The sequence below is a fragment of the Acomys minous genome, assembly GCF_964271855.1.
Source record: "Acomys minous genome assembly, chromosome: 11".
NCBI lineage: Eukaryota > Metazoa > Chordata > Mammalia > Rodentia > Muridae > Acomys > Acomys minous.
Window position 1 is genome coordinate 48165884 of NC_140492.1, and position 16410 is coordinate 48182293.

General features: G+C 43.7%; 1 protein-coding gene across 1 annotated transcript in view; it reads left to right on the forward strand.

Annotated features, from left to right (window-relative positions):
• The first annotated feature begins 785 nt into the window (after positions 1-785).
• SIDT1 (SID1 transmembrane family member 1) overlaps positions 786-16410 on the forward strand; it is a 98759-nt gene continuing 83134 nt past the window's right edge. Inside the window, exon 1 of the mRNA XM_084801292.1 lies at positions 786-1674. Within this exon, the coding sequence (XP_084657418.1) occupies positions 1465-1674 (210 nt within the window). The 5' untranslated portion in view covers positions 786-1464. The remainder of the gene's footprint in view (positions 1675-16410) is intronic.

Here is a 16410-nt window from a genome sequence, read left to right on the forward strand (position 1 = left end):
TGTTTCAGTCATTTTTTTCATTTTGGAAGCTGCTAACTTCTGACTCAGTCAGAAATTTAAGTTGTATTCTTTCTCAAATCTCTGATAGTGTTGAAGACCAGATGGTTTAGTCTTTCTATTAAGCTTAGTAGGTTAGGAGTTAAGATGTTTTTAGATCAAGATAGATGTTTTAAGTTAATAGAGATGAGATATGATAGATACTGATTTTCATTCAGAAATTTAGACCCAAGAAGATAGAAAAGAAGTTTACTTCAAGCTTGTCAAATACAAATAGCCAAATCACTAGGAATGTAACATTTATATAATTCCTGATTGTCTCATGGTTCTTCCTGCTGTAGGTAGTTTATTTTACTCATGAGTAATAATATAAATGTATACATTAAAAAACATAATAATAAAAAAAACCTGGGGCTTAGCAGGTGGGTGGCACACCACTGTAATCAGAGCGCGGGGAAGACTGAGGGAGAAAGATCCTAGAATTCAAAGCCAGTCTAGATTATATATAAAGATCCTGCCTTGATAAAATTAAATTAACCCCCCCCCAAAAAAGCAATTTAGAATCTTGAAATTTCTTCCTGAATCTGAAAGAAAACATTGCCAAGTTAAAGGGCACAGGAGGCTGGGCTGGAAAGAAAATGGTATCTTTCTAAATCTGACCACTAAACCCTCATTGACAACTTCCAGAAGCAGCCTTCTAGCCGACTGCTCTCTTGACCATATCTATATTTTGTAATTGTGCATACGTACATACATGCACATATGGCAAGGGAGAGATGGCGTGAGTCTTCCCCTGGAGAGCAAGAGTAATAAAGTAATAAACCAGGTGCCTGAGAAGGGCTCCTATTAAAGCAGGGCTGAGAGCCAGTAGGAGACATTTCACACCTGCAAGAGTCCTACAGGAAGCAACCCTGAGAGCAAACTGGTGGCACCCGCTTGAGAGGCGCACTCTCTTTTGCTTTCTTTTCGCTTGCCCGCAGCTAGAGTGCTCAATTCATTTGACTTGCACCGGGTTTCCTCCTTGATGGCTGGTCACATAGATTCTCCTAATCCAGCAGCTACTTCTCTGAGGGGTTTGTTCTTGGCTTGAGGAGGGTGAGAGGAAAGAGATAGTGAGAATTCTTTTCTGGGTAAGAGGAAGGTTCTAAGCGATGAGAAGGGGGAAGACGGGAAGGCAGAAGGGTTTCGAAATCAGCCTTCTGTGGCCCCCCACGCCTCCCGTTTCCCCTACTCCATACGCGTGACCTCCTTTGGAGACCCCAGGTGGCACATCCGTATTTGATCTGCTCCTCTCCGGCGCTCTGCGGGCGTTCTCGGCGGCAAGGCTAGCCACACACCACCCAGCTGCTGAAACCAGCGCCCAGCCCCACTAGCAGCTTCGGGAAGGACCATCTCTGAGCTCGCCCCCTCCTCGGGCTGCTTGTGTTTCGAGGGGGGTGGGGGGACCTCGGAGACTCGGCGCCCACCATGCTCGGCTGCCTGCGGCTGCCGCTGCTCTGCTTGCTGCCCTGGCTACTGCGGGCGGCGGTCTCTGGCCACTGGGCAGAGCCCCCAGAGCTGCGCCGTGATCTCCACGACCCCGCCAGGGGCGCCGATTTTGATCGAGTCTACAGCGGGGTGGTGAGCCTCAGCACCGAGAACATCTACTCCTTCAACTACACCAACCGTCCTGGCCAGGTAAGGAGCTCGGCTGACTCCAACTTCCGAGGTTGAGATTGCCGAGCCCTCTCGGTACCTCCCGCTGCACTCGGAATTGACCTCGGGAGACTTCGGGGGGCAAGGAAGCCCTCTCCCAGCCTCCCTCCTAGGAGGTAATCTCTGCCCTGCCCCAGCCTGGGCACCAGCTTTGGGCACCGCTTTGCTTCACCTCGTGTCCACCCCAGCCTGGTCGCTGCCATTCCCGGGCTTTGCAGAAGCGCTAGGACCCGCATCCTCTGCGGATCCTGCCTTCAGGCTGGGCCTTTTCCCAGGAAGTCTGGATAGCTATGTTCGCCTGAGGACGGAGGAGGGCGTGGGAGGACAAACCTGTTCCTGGTTCCCTGTGGACCCTTCTATTTTATGCCTCCCGGGGAAGCAGAGGTGCTCAGAAATGGAAATGGTGTGTGAGAGTGGACAGGTCCCCGCTACCATTATCACACTGTGTGCCTGTTTTTTTTTTTTTTAAAGCTGAGTCAAAGATGCTGTAACTGTGATGCTCGGGTGATCTGTCCAGGCTTTGATTGTAAACAAGGGTGAAAATCTGTGTGAAAGTTCTGTTTGACAACAGTTACGGGGCGACAATGAGGGGAAGTGAATTATTTCAGCAACCGTACCTGATTATATAATGTAAGACAGTGCATATAATTCACATTTTCCTTCAGATAAGACTGGTGCTGGCTTTCCAGTGTACCTGCTCTGTGTCTACTTCCCGCATAAATGTGTGTATGCGTCCCTCACTATGCCCTGCACCTAGGGGCATTTCAGGACCAGGCAATTAAAGTACCTCTATACCTTTCCATTCCTTATTGTCATTCAGAGTCACAATTCAGACCCTTCCTTAAGAATGTCATTATTTTAAGGTGCCTTTCTGCTGTGTGTAGTGAGAAAGTGCCCCCAAGTTCCCCATTCCCCAACTGGCACCAAATTCTATGGCACTGACCCCAAGGCAGCAGAGTTCTCACCTCTCCTCACGTCCTGTAGCCTAAGGTAGTGAGTGGCCTGTGGCAAGCAGAGTCGCTGGGTGCAAAGCCATCCCGTTGCACAGAGATGAGAGGGGGCAGTTTTTATTTTCCATACCCCACACAAAGCACCCGTGCCTGCCCAGTGTGGGATACCCGCCATCTGCCTGATGGATTGCACATAAGATAGGTTCTTAGCCCTGTGGTTTCCTGGAACCAGAGGAGAGTTTTGCAAACCCCACCATCTCTGTGGTATACTGTCGCTTGGTCCTAGATATGACAGGCCCTGGTGTTTCTTGCAGCTCTGCTGGGAGACAAATAAGCTACTTTATTTTCCTTTCTCTTTTTCCCTTAGGGTTTATTTTGCTTTTATTTTAACTGTATGTATGAGTGCCTGCATATATGTATGTGTGTCCCCTGCTTGTGCGGTGCCTCCAGAGGCCAGAAGAGGACACCAGAACCCTGATTCCCCTCCCCCGCCACCCTCCCCAGGAACGGGAGTGATAGGCAATTGTGAGCTACTAGGAACTGAATCGGGGTCCTCTGGAAGACCACTGTGTGCTCTTAACCACTGAGCTCCCTCTCAAGCTCCTAGAGAGTCGTCTTACGCCGCCGTCCAGGCTGGCCTCAAACTCGTCATCCTCCTCCTCTGTGCTGAGATTACAGCATCCCTTCTGTAGCTGTGCGGTGTTTGTTGGTGTGGTTGGGGGGGGGTTGTATTTGTTTGTTTGTTTGTTTTTTCCTGCTTCTGCCTTTCCTCCTTAGAATTGTGACAGTTCCTCTACTCTACACAGGTTGAGCTCACCTGCTTGACTTTCCTTGGACACTTGAGATATTGAGGTCAGGGGCACAATGATGCTCTTCTGCTCAGTAACTCAGAGCTTTATCAATGTTTTCTGCAAAACTAAATGAGACCGTGAATAAAATCCTAAAGGACAGTTAAGATGAAGTTTTAAAAAATCAAATACATAGTGGAAAAATATTTCATTATGCCCTTTTTATTTTACATACATGTGCATTAAAGTGCTTTTTGTTCATGAAACAATGGTGATGGTTAAAAAAAAACCTATGCATCATACAAAAAAAAGAAGAAGAAGAAAGTCAACAACAGTAAGCAATCCTTAGAATTTTTACTATTATGTTACTAGTCATAGAAAACAAAGTTAATAAGCATGGGCCTGGCAGATTTCAAATGTTTTAATGGTCAACATACATTAACATGTACCAGCTTTCTGAGACAGAGTTTGAATAATTTCACTCCGAGGAATCCACCTCCTCTTTTTCCAGTCATACTGCTCGACTGCGTTTTCTCCGTCCATCTGAGCAAGCCATATTATTCTGGGTTCCCACCCGTGGCTATCTCCCCTCTTTAGATGGTTTGCTTCTGTAGCTCCTTCCAACACCATGAGCACACCTGACAGCAGAAGTTTACTACAGCTTTGAAATAACGAGAGGGAGTCACTGCGCAGCACAAGCTAGGTGGTAGGTTAGACCAGAAATCTCCAACCCTGTTCTCGCTAACCATCGACGCCCGCCCCCCCCCCCCATGGAGGGCTGGATGGATTTTTTTTGCCTTTTCCTTTCCAATCTGACTTGGCCATCTTCTTGGCTACACTAACTCTCCTCACAATCCTAAGTGCTGGCCACCACCTCCTAAATATTTCTTACTGTCCCACATTGAACAGTTCTTACTTCCATCTCCAAGTTCAAACTCTCTGGAGAGTTAAGTAGAGATCCGTCGTGACTATGAAGGAGCTCAGCCCAGCCTGGCTTTCCCATAACTAGCCTGAACAGCGTTGGTAAGGCGGTACTTCCTATGGTCATTTCCCGCTATCCTTTTTCAATCAAGATTTTAGCTTGGCAGGGAAAGGTGTCCAGTTTTGTTTGTTTGTTTGATTTTGTTTTTTAAAGTTTTTATCTTTTGTTCTTTTCAAGCCATTCTTGTTTGACCTTGCTTTTCCTTTGTCTTGAAGAAGACAATCTCTACTAAATTCAGGCGCCCGCATCGAGGAGGGGCAAGAGCCTTTGCTCCAGGCCTTTCTTTGGCTTACTGCCTCTTTGCTGCCCCATGAATAATTTCACTCAGCTTGTGTCACTCTACACTAGTTGACCTCAGCACCAGGAAAAGACTGGCATGCCTTGAGGCAGGGACAAATGTAAAAATGAAGTTGACATTTAAAAAAAAAACATTGAAAAAAAAAATGGACTGACCAGTTTAAAGACAAACAATGAAAACAGTGGTGAAAGGTTCAGGCTCAGCAAGATAGGATTCATTTCATTTCTCTGGAGAGGAAGTTTCCCAGGATTCCCTTGACTGGGAGTTTGAGTTACACTGTGCAAACAGGTGTAGAGCCACAGAAGGCAGTCAACCAACAGGAAGTCACCTTGCAGGGAAGTCGCTAAGGATACAGTGACTGGGACAAGGACACCAACTCACGTCTACAAGGAAAAGACAACACCGCTGTGGAGATTGAGAGGAATCAATCTATATTCCCACTGGGGCTATTTCACCATTGGAAACCCTTACAGAAAAAAACGCCACCAGTACACAGCAGGCTGTCCTCTCTGAGGCTTGTCAGGGACACAATTCCACATTGGTCACAGCATTTGAGATCTTTCCCTGAAAACAACCCTTTTGTTTACTAAGCTGAAGCAGTCATCTCTTTTCTGTTACCTCTTTTCCTCCCAACTTGCTTGTTTTTAAATTAGTATACAAAGTAATAGGTTTCACTGGTTTTTTTTTTTTCCAAACTTAACTCTGGGTTGATCCTTGCCTCAGCTTTACCCCATCTCCTGGCTGCACCCCATCCTGCCCTTGTGCTCCAGCCCTCAGTGGTCCGTTCTACTTTCATCTCGTGTATCCGGTTACCCCTCCTTCCTTACAAGTCTCTTTTCTTTTTTTAATGGCCCCTTTCTAGTCTCATAAGGTATATTTGCACCCACACCCACATAAGTACACATATAAAAATTAAAATCTTGGGCACATGCATGAAAAACGAATGCAGTGTGAGTAGTAAACTCTGAGCCTGAGTTATTTTACATAATGTAATAGCAATGAACATTTGAAAGTAAACATATGTGGACAAAAGGCTGTACTGCGTAATACACTGCAGCTTCTGCGGCAAGATTTTTTGTTTGTCTGTTTGTTTTATTTTACTGGGGGGAGGAGAGGGATTTTGGTGCATGACGTGTAAATCATGGACATTCAATAAAAGTAAAAAAAAAATAGTTTCCATATCCACCCATTTTTCTTCAAGTTCCATAATTTTATTTCTCCTTACTCCTGAATAAAGTTCCATTGTGTATATGTATCACAACGTCATCCGGTTGATGGACATCTATTCTGATCCCATGTCCTTATTGGAAGTAGACATCTGTGAACCTGCATGTGCAAGCATCTCTACTTAAAATATAGAGTTCTTTGGGTATGTGCCCAGGGGCAGTATAGTTGGGCCCTATGATAGCTCTAGTTTTACTTCTTTGAGAACATTCCATCCTGATTCCCCCAGTATCTGCCCATCTTACACTCATACCAACAGTGAATTCTGGTTTGTCTTTCTTCATACCCTTCCCAATGTTGTTGCATTTGTGTTCTAAACAGTCATCATTCTGACTCTGGGGGAGACGGAACCCCAACTTTTGTTTTAATTTGCAGTTCTCTGATGGCTGAGGATGTTGAACAATGTATGGGCCATTTGTGTTTCTTCTTTTGAGAAGTGTCACTTGGTTCATTAGCCCTTTTATTGACTGGCAGGGGTCATTTTGTGTTTCAGGCTTAAAGCTCTTTATGTTATGCTAACACCCCCTTCCCCAATCCGCGGTATGGATGGCAAACACTTCCCTCTAATCTGTGGCTGTCTGGTCTCGTCACTCTGTACATAGTTTCCTTTGCTGTACAGACACTTTTTAATTTAATGCAATCTGATTTGTTGATTTTTTAGGATTATTTTCTGTTGCTGGAGTCCTATTTGTAAAGTTCCTGCCTACACCTATATTTGAAACTGTTTCCTCCATATTTTCCTCGAGCAGTCCCGGAGTTTGCTTTTTGTGCAGGGCGAGTGATGTGAACATAGTTTCATCCTTCCGCAGATAGATATGCAGTTCTACGAGCATCGTTAGTTGGCCAGGCTGTTTTTTTTTTCCAGTGTATGTTTTTAATGCCTTTTCTAATATTAGTGGCCATAAGATGTGTGGGTTCACATCTGGGTTTTCTATTACGTCCTGTTGGTCTATGTCTTTCTTTTGTTCTAGTGCTATGCTTTCCTTGTCACTATGGCTCTGTGGTATAATTTGAGATATAATATAGTAAATCCCACAAAGTTCTGCCATCCCAGGAACGTGGACTACCTTATGCCTAGTGTCTTCTTCAATTCACTTTCCAGTTGATCACTTTTAGAAATAATTCACCTTTCATCTAATTTTAATTTTTTGGAAAGTTTCATATACAAATACTACATTTGCATCACTTCCAACTCTCCCTTTACCCCTACAACTACCTACGCCCATGTATCCTAGACTCTATCTCAAATATCCTAGACTCCCTCTCAAGTTCATTACTTCTTCCTTAGTTATTCTTGGTGTGTGTGTGTGTGTGTGTGTGTGTGTGTGTGTGTGTGTGTGTGTGTGTGTTTAGAGCTGACTGCATGGGACTGGATAACCTACCAAGGGACTCAATCCTGGAGAAGACTAATTCTCCTTTTCTCAGCAGTCAGTAACTGTCTGTAGCTCTTCATCTAGAGGTGAGCCTTGTGAGATCTCCTCCGTCCACGTTGGCACTGTGATGTTTGTACTCAGGTGGCTATATTTTAAATGTTTTATGGGTTCTGCTTCCTTGCCATATATAGAAGACACTACCTCATGGTAGACGTCAGAATTCTTTGGCTTGTACAATCTTTCTGCTTCCTTTTCTTTGATGTTACCTCTGACCCTGAGGTTCAGGGATCATGTTGTAGATACATCAATTAGTGTTGGACATGCCATATAGTCAGTTGCTTTCTGCATTTCAACCACGTGTGGCTTTATGTAATGGCCATCATCTACTGGAAAGGTGGATGCTCCGACGAGGGGTGAGAACCACATTTATCTGTGAGCATAAGGATCAACACTTACAATGCAATAAAAAATGATACTGGTTTAAGAAAGTGTTAGTACTGAATTTCCTCTGGGGCCCATCACCTTACCAGCCACAGGGAGTTGTCAGTGTTTACAGTCTCAAGGATACATTATTTCCTAGTGAGTAACTGTTATCTCCTAGTGAGTGGCCATGAGTCCAATTATGTGCCTATTGGTTACCCTAAGGGTTAAGTACCAGTCTTGTACTCTTGGAGACATCTTGCTGTGGTGCCATCACTGTGGTTCCTAGGCTTTACAGTTGGGTAGAACTGCTGACTGCTTTCTACCCTGGCAGCTGTATAAGAACGTCTGATACGATGGAGCTAGTCTTCAAGGGAGATGGCTTCTAGGTCAGCTCCAGCTGGATCCCTCCAAGTCATGTGTCCAAAGCATGTGCTGTCTTCAGCACTAGAATTGAACCTTCAGGTTCTGCGAGGCAGTCAAGAGCAATAGCAAGAGCCTGTATTTTAGGAGCGTCTTTGAGTTCCCTGACCAATAGCTTGAAGGGAGGTTTCTCAGGCTAGGCACTGGGGTTATTAGATGGTCTATGGCTCTTGGGGAGTGGACATTGTGACCCCTAGTAGCAGAACATCATTAAAACTACAAGTAGTCTCTCTCTCTCTCTCTCTCTCTCTCTCTCTCTCTCTCTCTCTCTCTCTGTCTCTCTCTCTCTCTCTCTCCTCTTTCTCTCCCCCCCCTCTCTTTGTGTATGTGTGTATGTCGGTGTGTGGTGTATCTTTTTATTTAGGTTTATTCATAGGTATTTTGAAAGCTGTCATAAATGGGATATTTTCCTAATTTTTTTTCTCTTCAAGTTTGTTACTGGCATATAGAAAAGCTGTCATTTTGTTGTTGATGATGATGATGATGTATCCTTCAACTTTACTGAAAGTGTTCTAACGCCTTTCTCTTTTTTTCTAAGTATAAAATCATACTGTTTGCAAAGAGAGCTTTTTCCAATTTAGTATAGTATTGCCCATTAGTCCTTTCGTGATATGTATAGTATTTGTTTCTATAGTCAAAGAGCAATCCTTGGGTTTAGTTACACCAACTAATAGTTGCACATCTAGACCTGATTGTAACATTACCTTGAATGCAGCTTCAAAGGACACTACCCAGTCCTCATGAACAACGCTAACCAGTGCTAACCTTTAGCCATATGTTAATAGGCATAACCTCCATATTTGTTAGTTCCTCATCTACAAAGCTACCAAACTCAAACGGAAAATATTTTAAAGGGGCTGGCAAGATGGCTCTGCGAGTGCTCACAGCACAAGCCTGATGACCTGGCATTGCTCCTTTAAATCCACAGTGGAAGATGCAAGAAGGATAGAACTGACTACAAAAGTTGTCCTCTGACTTCCATTCAGAGGTTGTGGCACGCATGAACCCCACTCACATAATCATTACACACACACAATTTTTAAGGAAAATTTTTCTAAAATCCTTAACGTAACTCGGCAATTTTTTTCTTGACATTGTTTCCTAAACCATACAACATAGCAGTGTTTACCCAGCATTTGCACAGTACTGTCTATTATGAATAATGTAGAGGTGACTTAAAGAATACATAGGATGTGCATACATTGTAAGAAAATACTGTGCATGTTATATAAGGCGCCCAAGCATCTGCAGAATATGGTATCCCTGGGGGGGGGGGGTCTCTGTAACAATCGCAAGGATGCTGATATGCAATCATACCACACATTAAAAGTGACAGAGACGAGTTAGAAGCTTGGGTGCGGTAGCCTCAGTTCTCCTCCTTGTGAAGGGCCAGAGCACGCTGGGTCATTGTGTACTGAGGCTAAGAACTGTCCTTTGCTGTCCCCCTCCCACAGCTTCCTTCTAAAGGCGCCACTGCTCGTTGGAAGGAAGAGTATCTCATTAGCACGTTATCTGGATGAACAGCCCTGCAGCAGTGTAATCCCACTCATGGGTCTGGATCCTGGTTTGCAGAAAGCCACTCTCTTGCTGCATCCACAAAGGGTCAGGCGTGCGGAGGAAGGGGCAAGTCTCCTGTGATGCTAGGTCTCAAGGTATTTCCTTATAAAGGCACCGATTTCATCCTCGTGACCTAATTACTTCCCAGAGGCCCAATTTCAGATATAATTTGAGGGGATTAGGTTTCAGCCTGTGAAGAAAGGGGGTGAGGTGTGAGACACAAGCACTCAGTCGATAGAAGTCACCTCCTCTGTTTTTCTTTTGCTGTGAAAATGACATCAGTAGGTCATGAGGGTGCTGAGGGGCTCATGTCACTCCAGTGATGGGGCTGATATTACGGAGGGCACAGCCTGATCGCGTGCTGAGTTGTAGACCTGATTGTGTAAGTTTGTGGCGTTGTGTAGGACATGTAGCTGGTGGGGCTAGTCTGAACTGACATAGAAAGTACACAGCAGATTTCAAAGACCAGATAAAAACAATATCAAGTGTTTTGCTCAAATTTTTGTGCATTTAAAAGGTAATATTTTTAGATATTTAAGAGTGAACTGTTTTGGGTTTTGGGTTTTGGTTTTTCGAGACAGGGTTTCTCTGCCTGGCTGTCCTGGATCACTTTGTAGACCAGGATGGCCTCGAACTCATAGCGATGTGCCTGCCATAGCCTCCCAAGTGCTGGATTAAAGGCATGCACCACCACGCCTGGCTAAGATTGAACTGTTTTTATAAAAATTCATTTGACCTACCTGGGTTTTGCCTTTTTAACCTAGCTATTAGAAGATTTTAAAATAGGCACTTGCTCACGTTTTGCTTTTCTTGGACAGCACTGTCCCCACAGACTGCTGTGTTTTAGAGAAACCCTGCATACAGTTCAGTTGGAGGAAACTGAGCTTTAAAAGGTCATGATAGATAATCAGAAAGAAGGGGAGAGACGCTTTGGACACAGACAAGTAACCTGACTTGATTGTTTATCGTGAGCTGAAGGTCTCATAATGAGTAGCTTCTTGCTGGCTGTTCGGTTAGCTTAAGCTGCTGCTTATAAAGAAAACATGAGACAAATGCTTCATTCTTTGCTTGCCAAATTAGAAAATGATGCATTGGTCCCCAGCACCTATAATCATGCACAGCTGTCAGTTATTGATTTAAGCATACTTGATGCATTTTAGGTCATTATTGCTTTTATTTTTATTTAAGGAAAATCACCCATTGGGAAGTAGAGGCCAATTCAATCCGCTTCTGAATTATTTTGACAGGAGGTCTGTTTGTTTGTTTGTTGCTTTGATTTTTGAAAAGGGGTCTCATGTAGCCCAGGCTGGCTTTGAAATCACTGTGCAGCCAAGCGTGACCTGAGCGGCTGATCGTCCTGCCTCCACCTCCCAAGTGCTGGGATTGCAAGCACGTGCCACCACGCCCAGCTGATCTCTCACTTGATTCCATGAAAGTTACTTTTTGTTTCTAACCTGCCATCAGGCATTCCTTCAGGAAGACCTGGTTAGTTAGAGCGAGAAATCTTTTTGTTTGTTTGTTTTGGTTTTTGTTTGTGTTTGTGTTTTGTTTGTTTGTTTGTTTTGGTTACTACAAACCCTAGAACTAGGAACATTTTGCGTTGTTTGTGTGTGGCTCCTTATAAACAAGGCATACAACATCACACCACCAAGCTGTGTGCGTAAGTCAACATGGCGAGTTCTTTGGATGAAGTAGTGTTATTAGCGTGTTAGGCTCCTTTGCTTTATGGTATTTCTGAATTTTAAGAATCAATTGATTTTTTTTTTCAGAATTTTCTTTAACCAGCAAAACCTGTAGCAGTGAAGGTCTATCTTCTGTCCCCTTCCTCTGCTCACTGTTTCCCTCTTCTTTTTATTTACTGTTAGCCATTTGTTTATTGGTAGTTAGACATGTATGACCTTTCATAAAATTGTATTTTTTAATTAAAAAATTTTGTCTTGAGAATTTCATACATACTGTTGTTACATCATCTCCATCTCTCCAACACCTCCCATGTCTTCCCCAGTCCTTTTCAATTTTATGACCTCTTCTTCTTTAATTATTAATCCACACACACACATACATATGTATATATAACTATAACCTGTTGAGCCCATCTGGTGCTGCTCATGTGTATGCTTTTAGAGATGATCACGTGGGATGAGATAACCTACCAGGAAGCTCTTCCCTGAAGACCAATTCTTCTTCTGTCAGCAACCATCAACTGCCTATTGCTCTTCATCTGGAGACCGGGCCTTGTCACGTTCCCACATTCCCCCCACCCCTCGCGACGTGTGCTGTGTTGACATGGTGTTGTCATTGTGCTGGTTTTGAGATTTCAATGGCTTCTAGAGAATCACTGGAAGGATTTCCATTACCAGTTATCATTGAGATAATCTTTGCATCTCAACCTCCAGGTCAGCACTTCAGCCTCCATGGACCACTTAAGCCTCAGCTTTGACTTTGCAGTTACAGGAACAAGCACTTTCATTCTCCTGTGACAATCTGAAAGCCAGACTAGTGCGACTAGTTCTGCCTGTAACAGCTGAGGCCAGCGTCCCTGAAGTATTTCAGATCCACAGTTTTACCCAGGCAAGTCATGGATTATGGAATCCTCAGACTTGTTTTCATAAAATAAGTCTTTATTAGTGGTCTCTGAAATATGATGGATTTCACATTTTTCTCTAGGAGATTTTGAGGTTCCTGCTGTGCTTCTATGCATCTTTTAAATAGTTCTCAGTGAAAGATATTTTTACCTACCCCTAAGTCAGGACAATAAACAGCTAACAAGTCATCAGGACTGAGGGAGGCATGGGGAGAGAGTTTAGATGTGTTTTTATCTCTTTCACCACCTTCAAAAAGCTCCTTTGTCTTATAAAATCAAACAAATGCAAAGTTTACTTCTTTCTAACTTTTTTTTCCAACTTGGAAAGCTTCCTATAATTCTTTCCACTGCTTAGAAGTGGTTTTATTTCCAACTGTTTCTCTCTCTCCTTCCCTCCCTCCCTCACTCCTCTCTCTCTCCCCCTCCCTCCCTCTCTCTCCTCCTCCCTCCCTCTCCTCCTCTTCCTCCTCCTCCTCCTCCTTCTTCTTCTTCTTTTCTCTCTCTCTCTCTCTCTCTCCTTCCCTCCTTCCCTCCCTCCCTCCTTCCCTGCCATGTGCTTGTGCACTGAACTTGGCCTCCATTTCCTTTGTTCTTTCTTGCTGCCTGCTGAGGAGCAGCACATCAATACACTTGCTGTGCTGTGTGTTTGTCTGGGCTTATCCTTCATTTTGTTTTTACTGCTGTAATGATCTCTTCCAAGAGGGTATTTTAAACATCTGAGCCAAATGCAAAGATTTTTCTGCTTTTTGTCCCCACTGTGGTCCCAGCTGGCTGTGTACAGTATCTCCTATGTCCTCCCTTGCCAGAGACTTCAGTCTAAGAGGCCTGAAGAGATGTGTGAGGCCTTCAAATCTCTTTGCTGCCGGAAAATGCCAGCATTTCTGTCTCCTTTTCAAAGAGAACTAACCCCTTTGGTGTTAATGTTAGTACAGGTTGCTATGCGGCACCCCAGAATATGTTGGCTAGCTCTTCTCGCATTGTTTAACTCTGGAGCTGACAGAAGCTCCATGTCAACACAGCAGGAACACGGTGCAGCAATAGCTCCAGGGCTAATGAGATGTGTGAGTTAGGGTGTCTGCAGAGGAAAATATCACACAGAGCCCCAGACTACCAGAGCAGGAGACAGACTAAGAGCCATCTATTTCACCAAACATATATATATATAGCAGTTTTAATGACCATTCTGGTTTTTTCGTTAGCTGTTTTGAAAATAGAAAACTTTAAAGCTTTCCTGAATGAACTAGTTGGCTGCTTGAGAGGTGGGAGGGGATGGGGGGAAGGGGACTGTACTTTGCTTAAAAATTAGAATCAACAATAAGAACATCACATTCTATTAAATCACCCATTTAAGATCCTTTGGCTTAAATTAACAAGTTTCTAGAATGTGTACAGAACTCATTTATGACAGCCTGGCATGGTACCGCACGCCTTTATAAGAGTCATGAGTTCAATTCCCAGCAACCATGTGGTGGCTCACAACCATCTGTAACGAGATCTGGTGCCCTCTTCTGGCTGCAGGCACACATGCAGGCAGAACACTGTATAAATAAATAAATAAATAAATAAATAAATAAATATTTATAAAACTCACTTATGCAAAAGCAATAGGTCTATATTTTTAAAAGGACGTGATTGGGCACTGGCGGGATGATTTGGTGTCAAGAACGAGGACCTCTGCTCAATGTCATGGTCCCACATAGTAGAGGAACAAAACCTACGCCCAAAAGTCGTCCTCTGGCTTCCACTTGCTCACGATGGCCCATACATACTCCCACCTCCAAATTAATTATTAATTAGTTAATGGAACTAGAAATTGAAAGATAGTATTTCATTTCTGGGGAAGCAAAATCAAGCAACGGTTTTGTGCGGCAGACTTAAGTTATGGTTTAAATGCTAACTGGCCTCTAGCAGCACATAATGTAACCCCAGTGCCTGAAAGGCAAGAGCAGGAGGACGGCTACATGTTCAAAGCCTGCCTCAGCTACAGATTGTGTTCCGGGCCAGCAAGGGATACATAGCGAGACCCTGTCTCAAAACCACAAGCAAACAGCCAGGCGCAGTGGTGCACGCCTGCAATCCCAATACTCAGGAGGCAGAGGCAGGCAGATCGCTGTGAGTTCAAGCCCAGCCTTTTCTACAAGGTGAGTCTAGGACAGCCAAGGCTACACAGAGAAACCTTGCCTTGAAAAACAAAAAACAGATAAACAAAAAAACAAAGCAAACAACTAACTGTAATGGTAAAAGGAAAATGAGCAAAAAGTACTTGCTGAAGTAGTTCTTTACTTTGGGTTTTCCTTCCTTCAATGTATTTTAGTGAGAACTGCAGACAACGAGCCTGATTCTATTAGGAGGAAGGGCACAGCGATCTGATCTTGTACGAGATTGCACAGAACATTTTTCAACTAACTGTTTAACTGTGCGAAGCTGGCTTGAAGGCAGCTTGTATTGCAAACGTGTCTGGAGAATGCTGAAAACAAGCTGTCCTTACTGATGAGAGAGCCATCGTAACTCACTTCCTTGTCCTAGCTGCCAGAACTGGGACATTTTCTTTCTCTTTAGATGGCCAAAAAGCTTTTTAGGAGCTAGTGCTTAAACCTCCATTTAAAGAACTCTGTTTCAGACCCTGCTCTTCATGATCAGCCTCAAGACTGGTCAGAAGGGACAGCCTGTACTTATCACTCACACAGTGAGTGGTGACGAGCACTCATGGTTTGGAAATATTACAAGTGTTCAGATAAAACACTTTAATTCTAAAATGGTGTCAAATGAGATAATCTAGCATTATCAAGCGAGTAAAAGCCTTTTCTGGCCATCTGGGCACTTGCAGTCACTATCTTGGATCTGCAAAAATAAAAATGAAAGTTTACACCACCCGCCCCTTGTTTTAAACAGAATACACATATTCTTTCTACTTTCTCACTGACATCCACCAGCCTTGGTTTCCCACTGCTAATAACTTGGGTTGACATGTTACAGGAACGATGGCCCCAATATTGCTACACCACTGCCTTTTTATTTGCTTACTTCAGTGTTCCCTCCCATTGGTCTTCACAGTTTCACGGGCCTGTGCCAGTGTCGTGCCCCACTGCTATGGCACCATACAGAATGATTTTATCTCCTAAAAAAAAACCCTGTATCTCCTGACAACTATATCTCTCTTTTCTTCTTTCAAACTAATAGAATACTGCCTTCTTTTCCCCAAATATCTATAAGGTTTGGCCATCCTAGGACATCATTTTTACAGGTCCAAACTCATCACCTCCCAGTATGCTTCTTCAGCATGCTGAGCCTTTTCATGTAGAGCCCCTTGAGGAATAGCAGATATTGGCTGGGGAGATGGCTCAGCAGTTACGAACATCGCTTGTTCCAGCAGAGAACCAGATAAACACTTTATCGATTCCCGGTGTCCGCATGGCTCCTCAAAAAATCTGTAAGTCCAGTTTCAGTGGATGCAATCTCTCAGAAATCCAGGCCAAAACAAAAAAATTAAAAAAAACAACCCACCAGTGTACAGAAGAGGAACAGCAGATACAAGATCACCTGGGCCTGGAGCTCTCATTCAGTTTCTTATAAACAGGAAATGAGACTGCACGGGAAATGTACCCTCCTCATACTAAAAGACTTCATTATCAAAGATGACAAGATGAGACAGAAAGAATTTTGTACATTCTTAGACAAACCCTAACCTTCATATTCAGGAATCTGTTGGAGCAACTACCCAAACTGAAGCCTTTGCTTCATCACAACTTGACGGTTTAACCTTGTTCGCCTGAGTCAATTGTAATCACTCAGGTGTAAGTCTATCCTCAGATCTTCATGTATTAGGGAGGGCTTCCACATAAAACAAAATGTGATTAACTCTGATTGCCTTTCTACTATTAGTTTGTATCATATCAACTTAATTCTTGGGCCGTGCCAGTAAAATGTCCTTGGGTGTGATCGCCAGTGAATTAGGCTTTGTTAAACAGGAAAGATTTTTTTTTTCTGTCTCACACATCCCAAGAGACAAGCATTGTTCTTACTCCTTGACTGACAGCCTTGGGGAATAATGTCTTGTGACTACAGGGCTGTTCTCATAATTGTCAAAATTTTGCTATAGAATTTCAATAGTACCAGTGT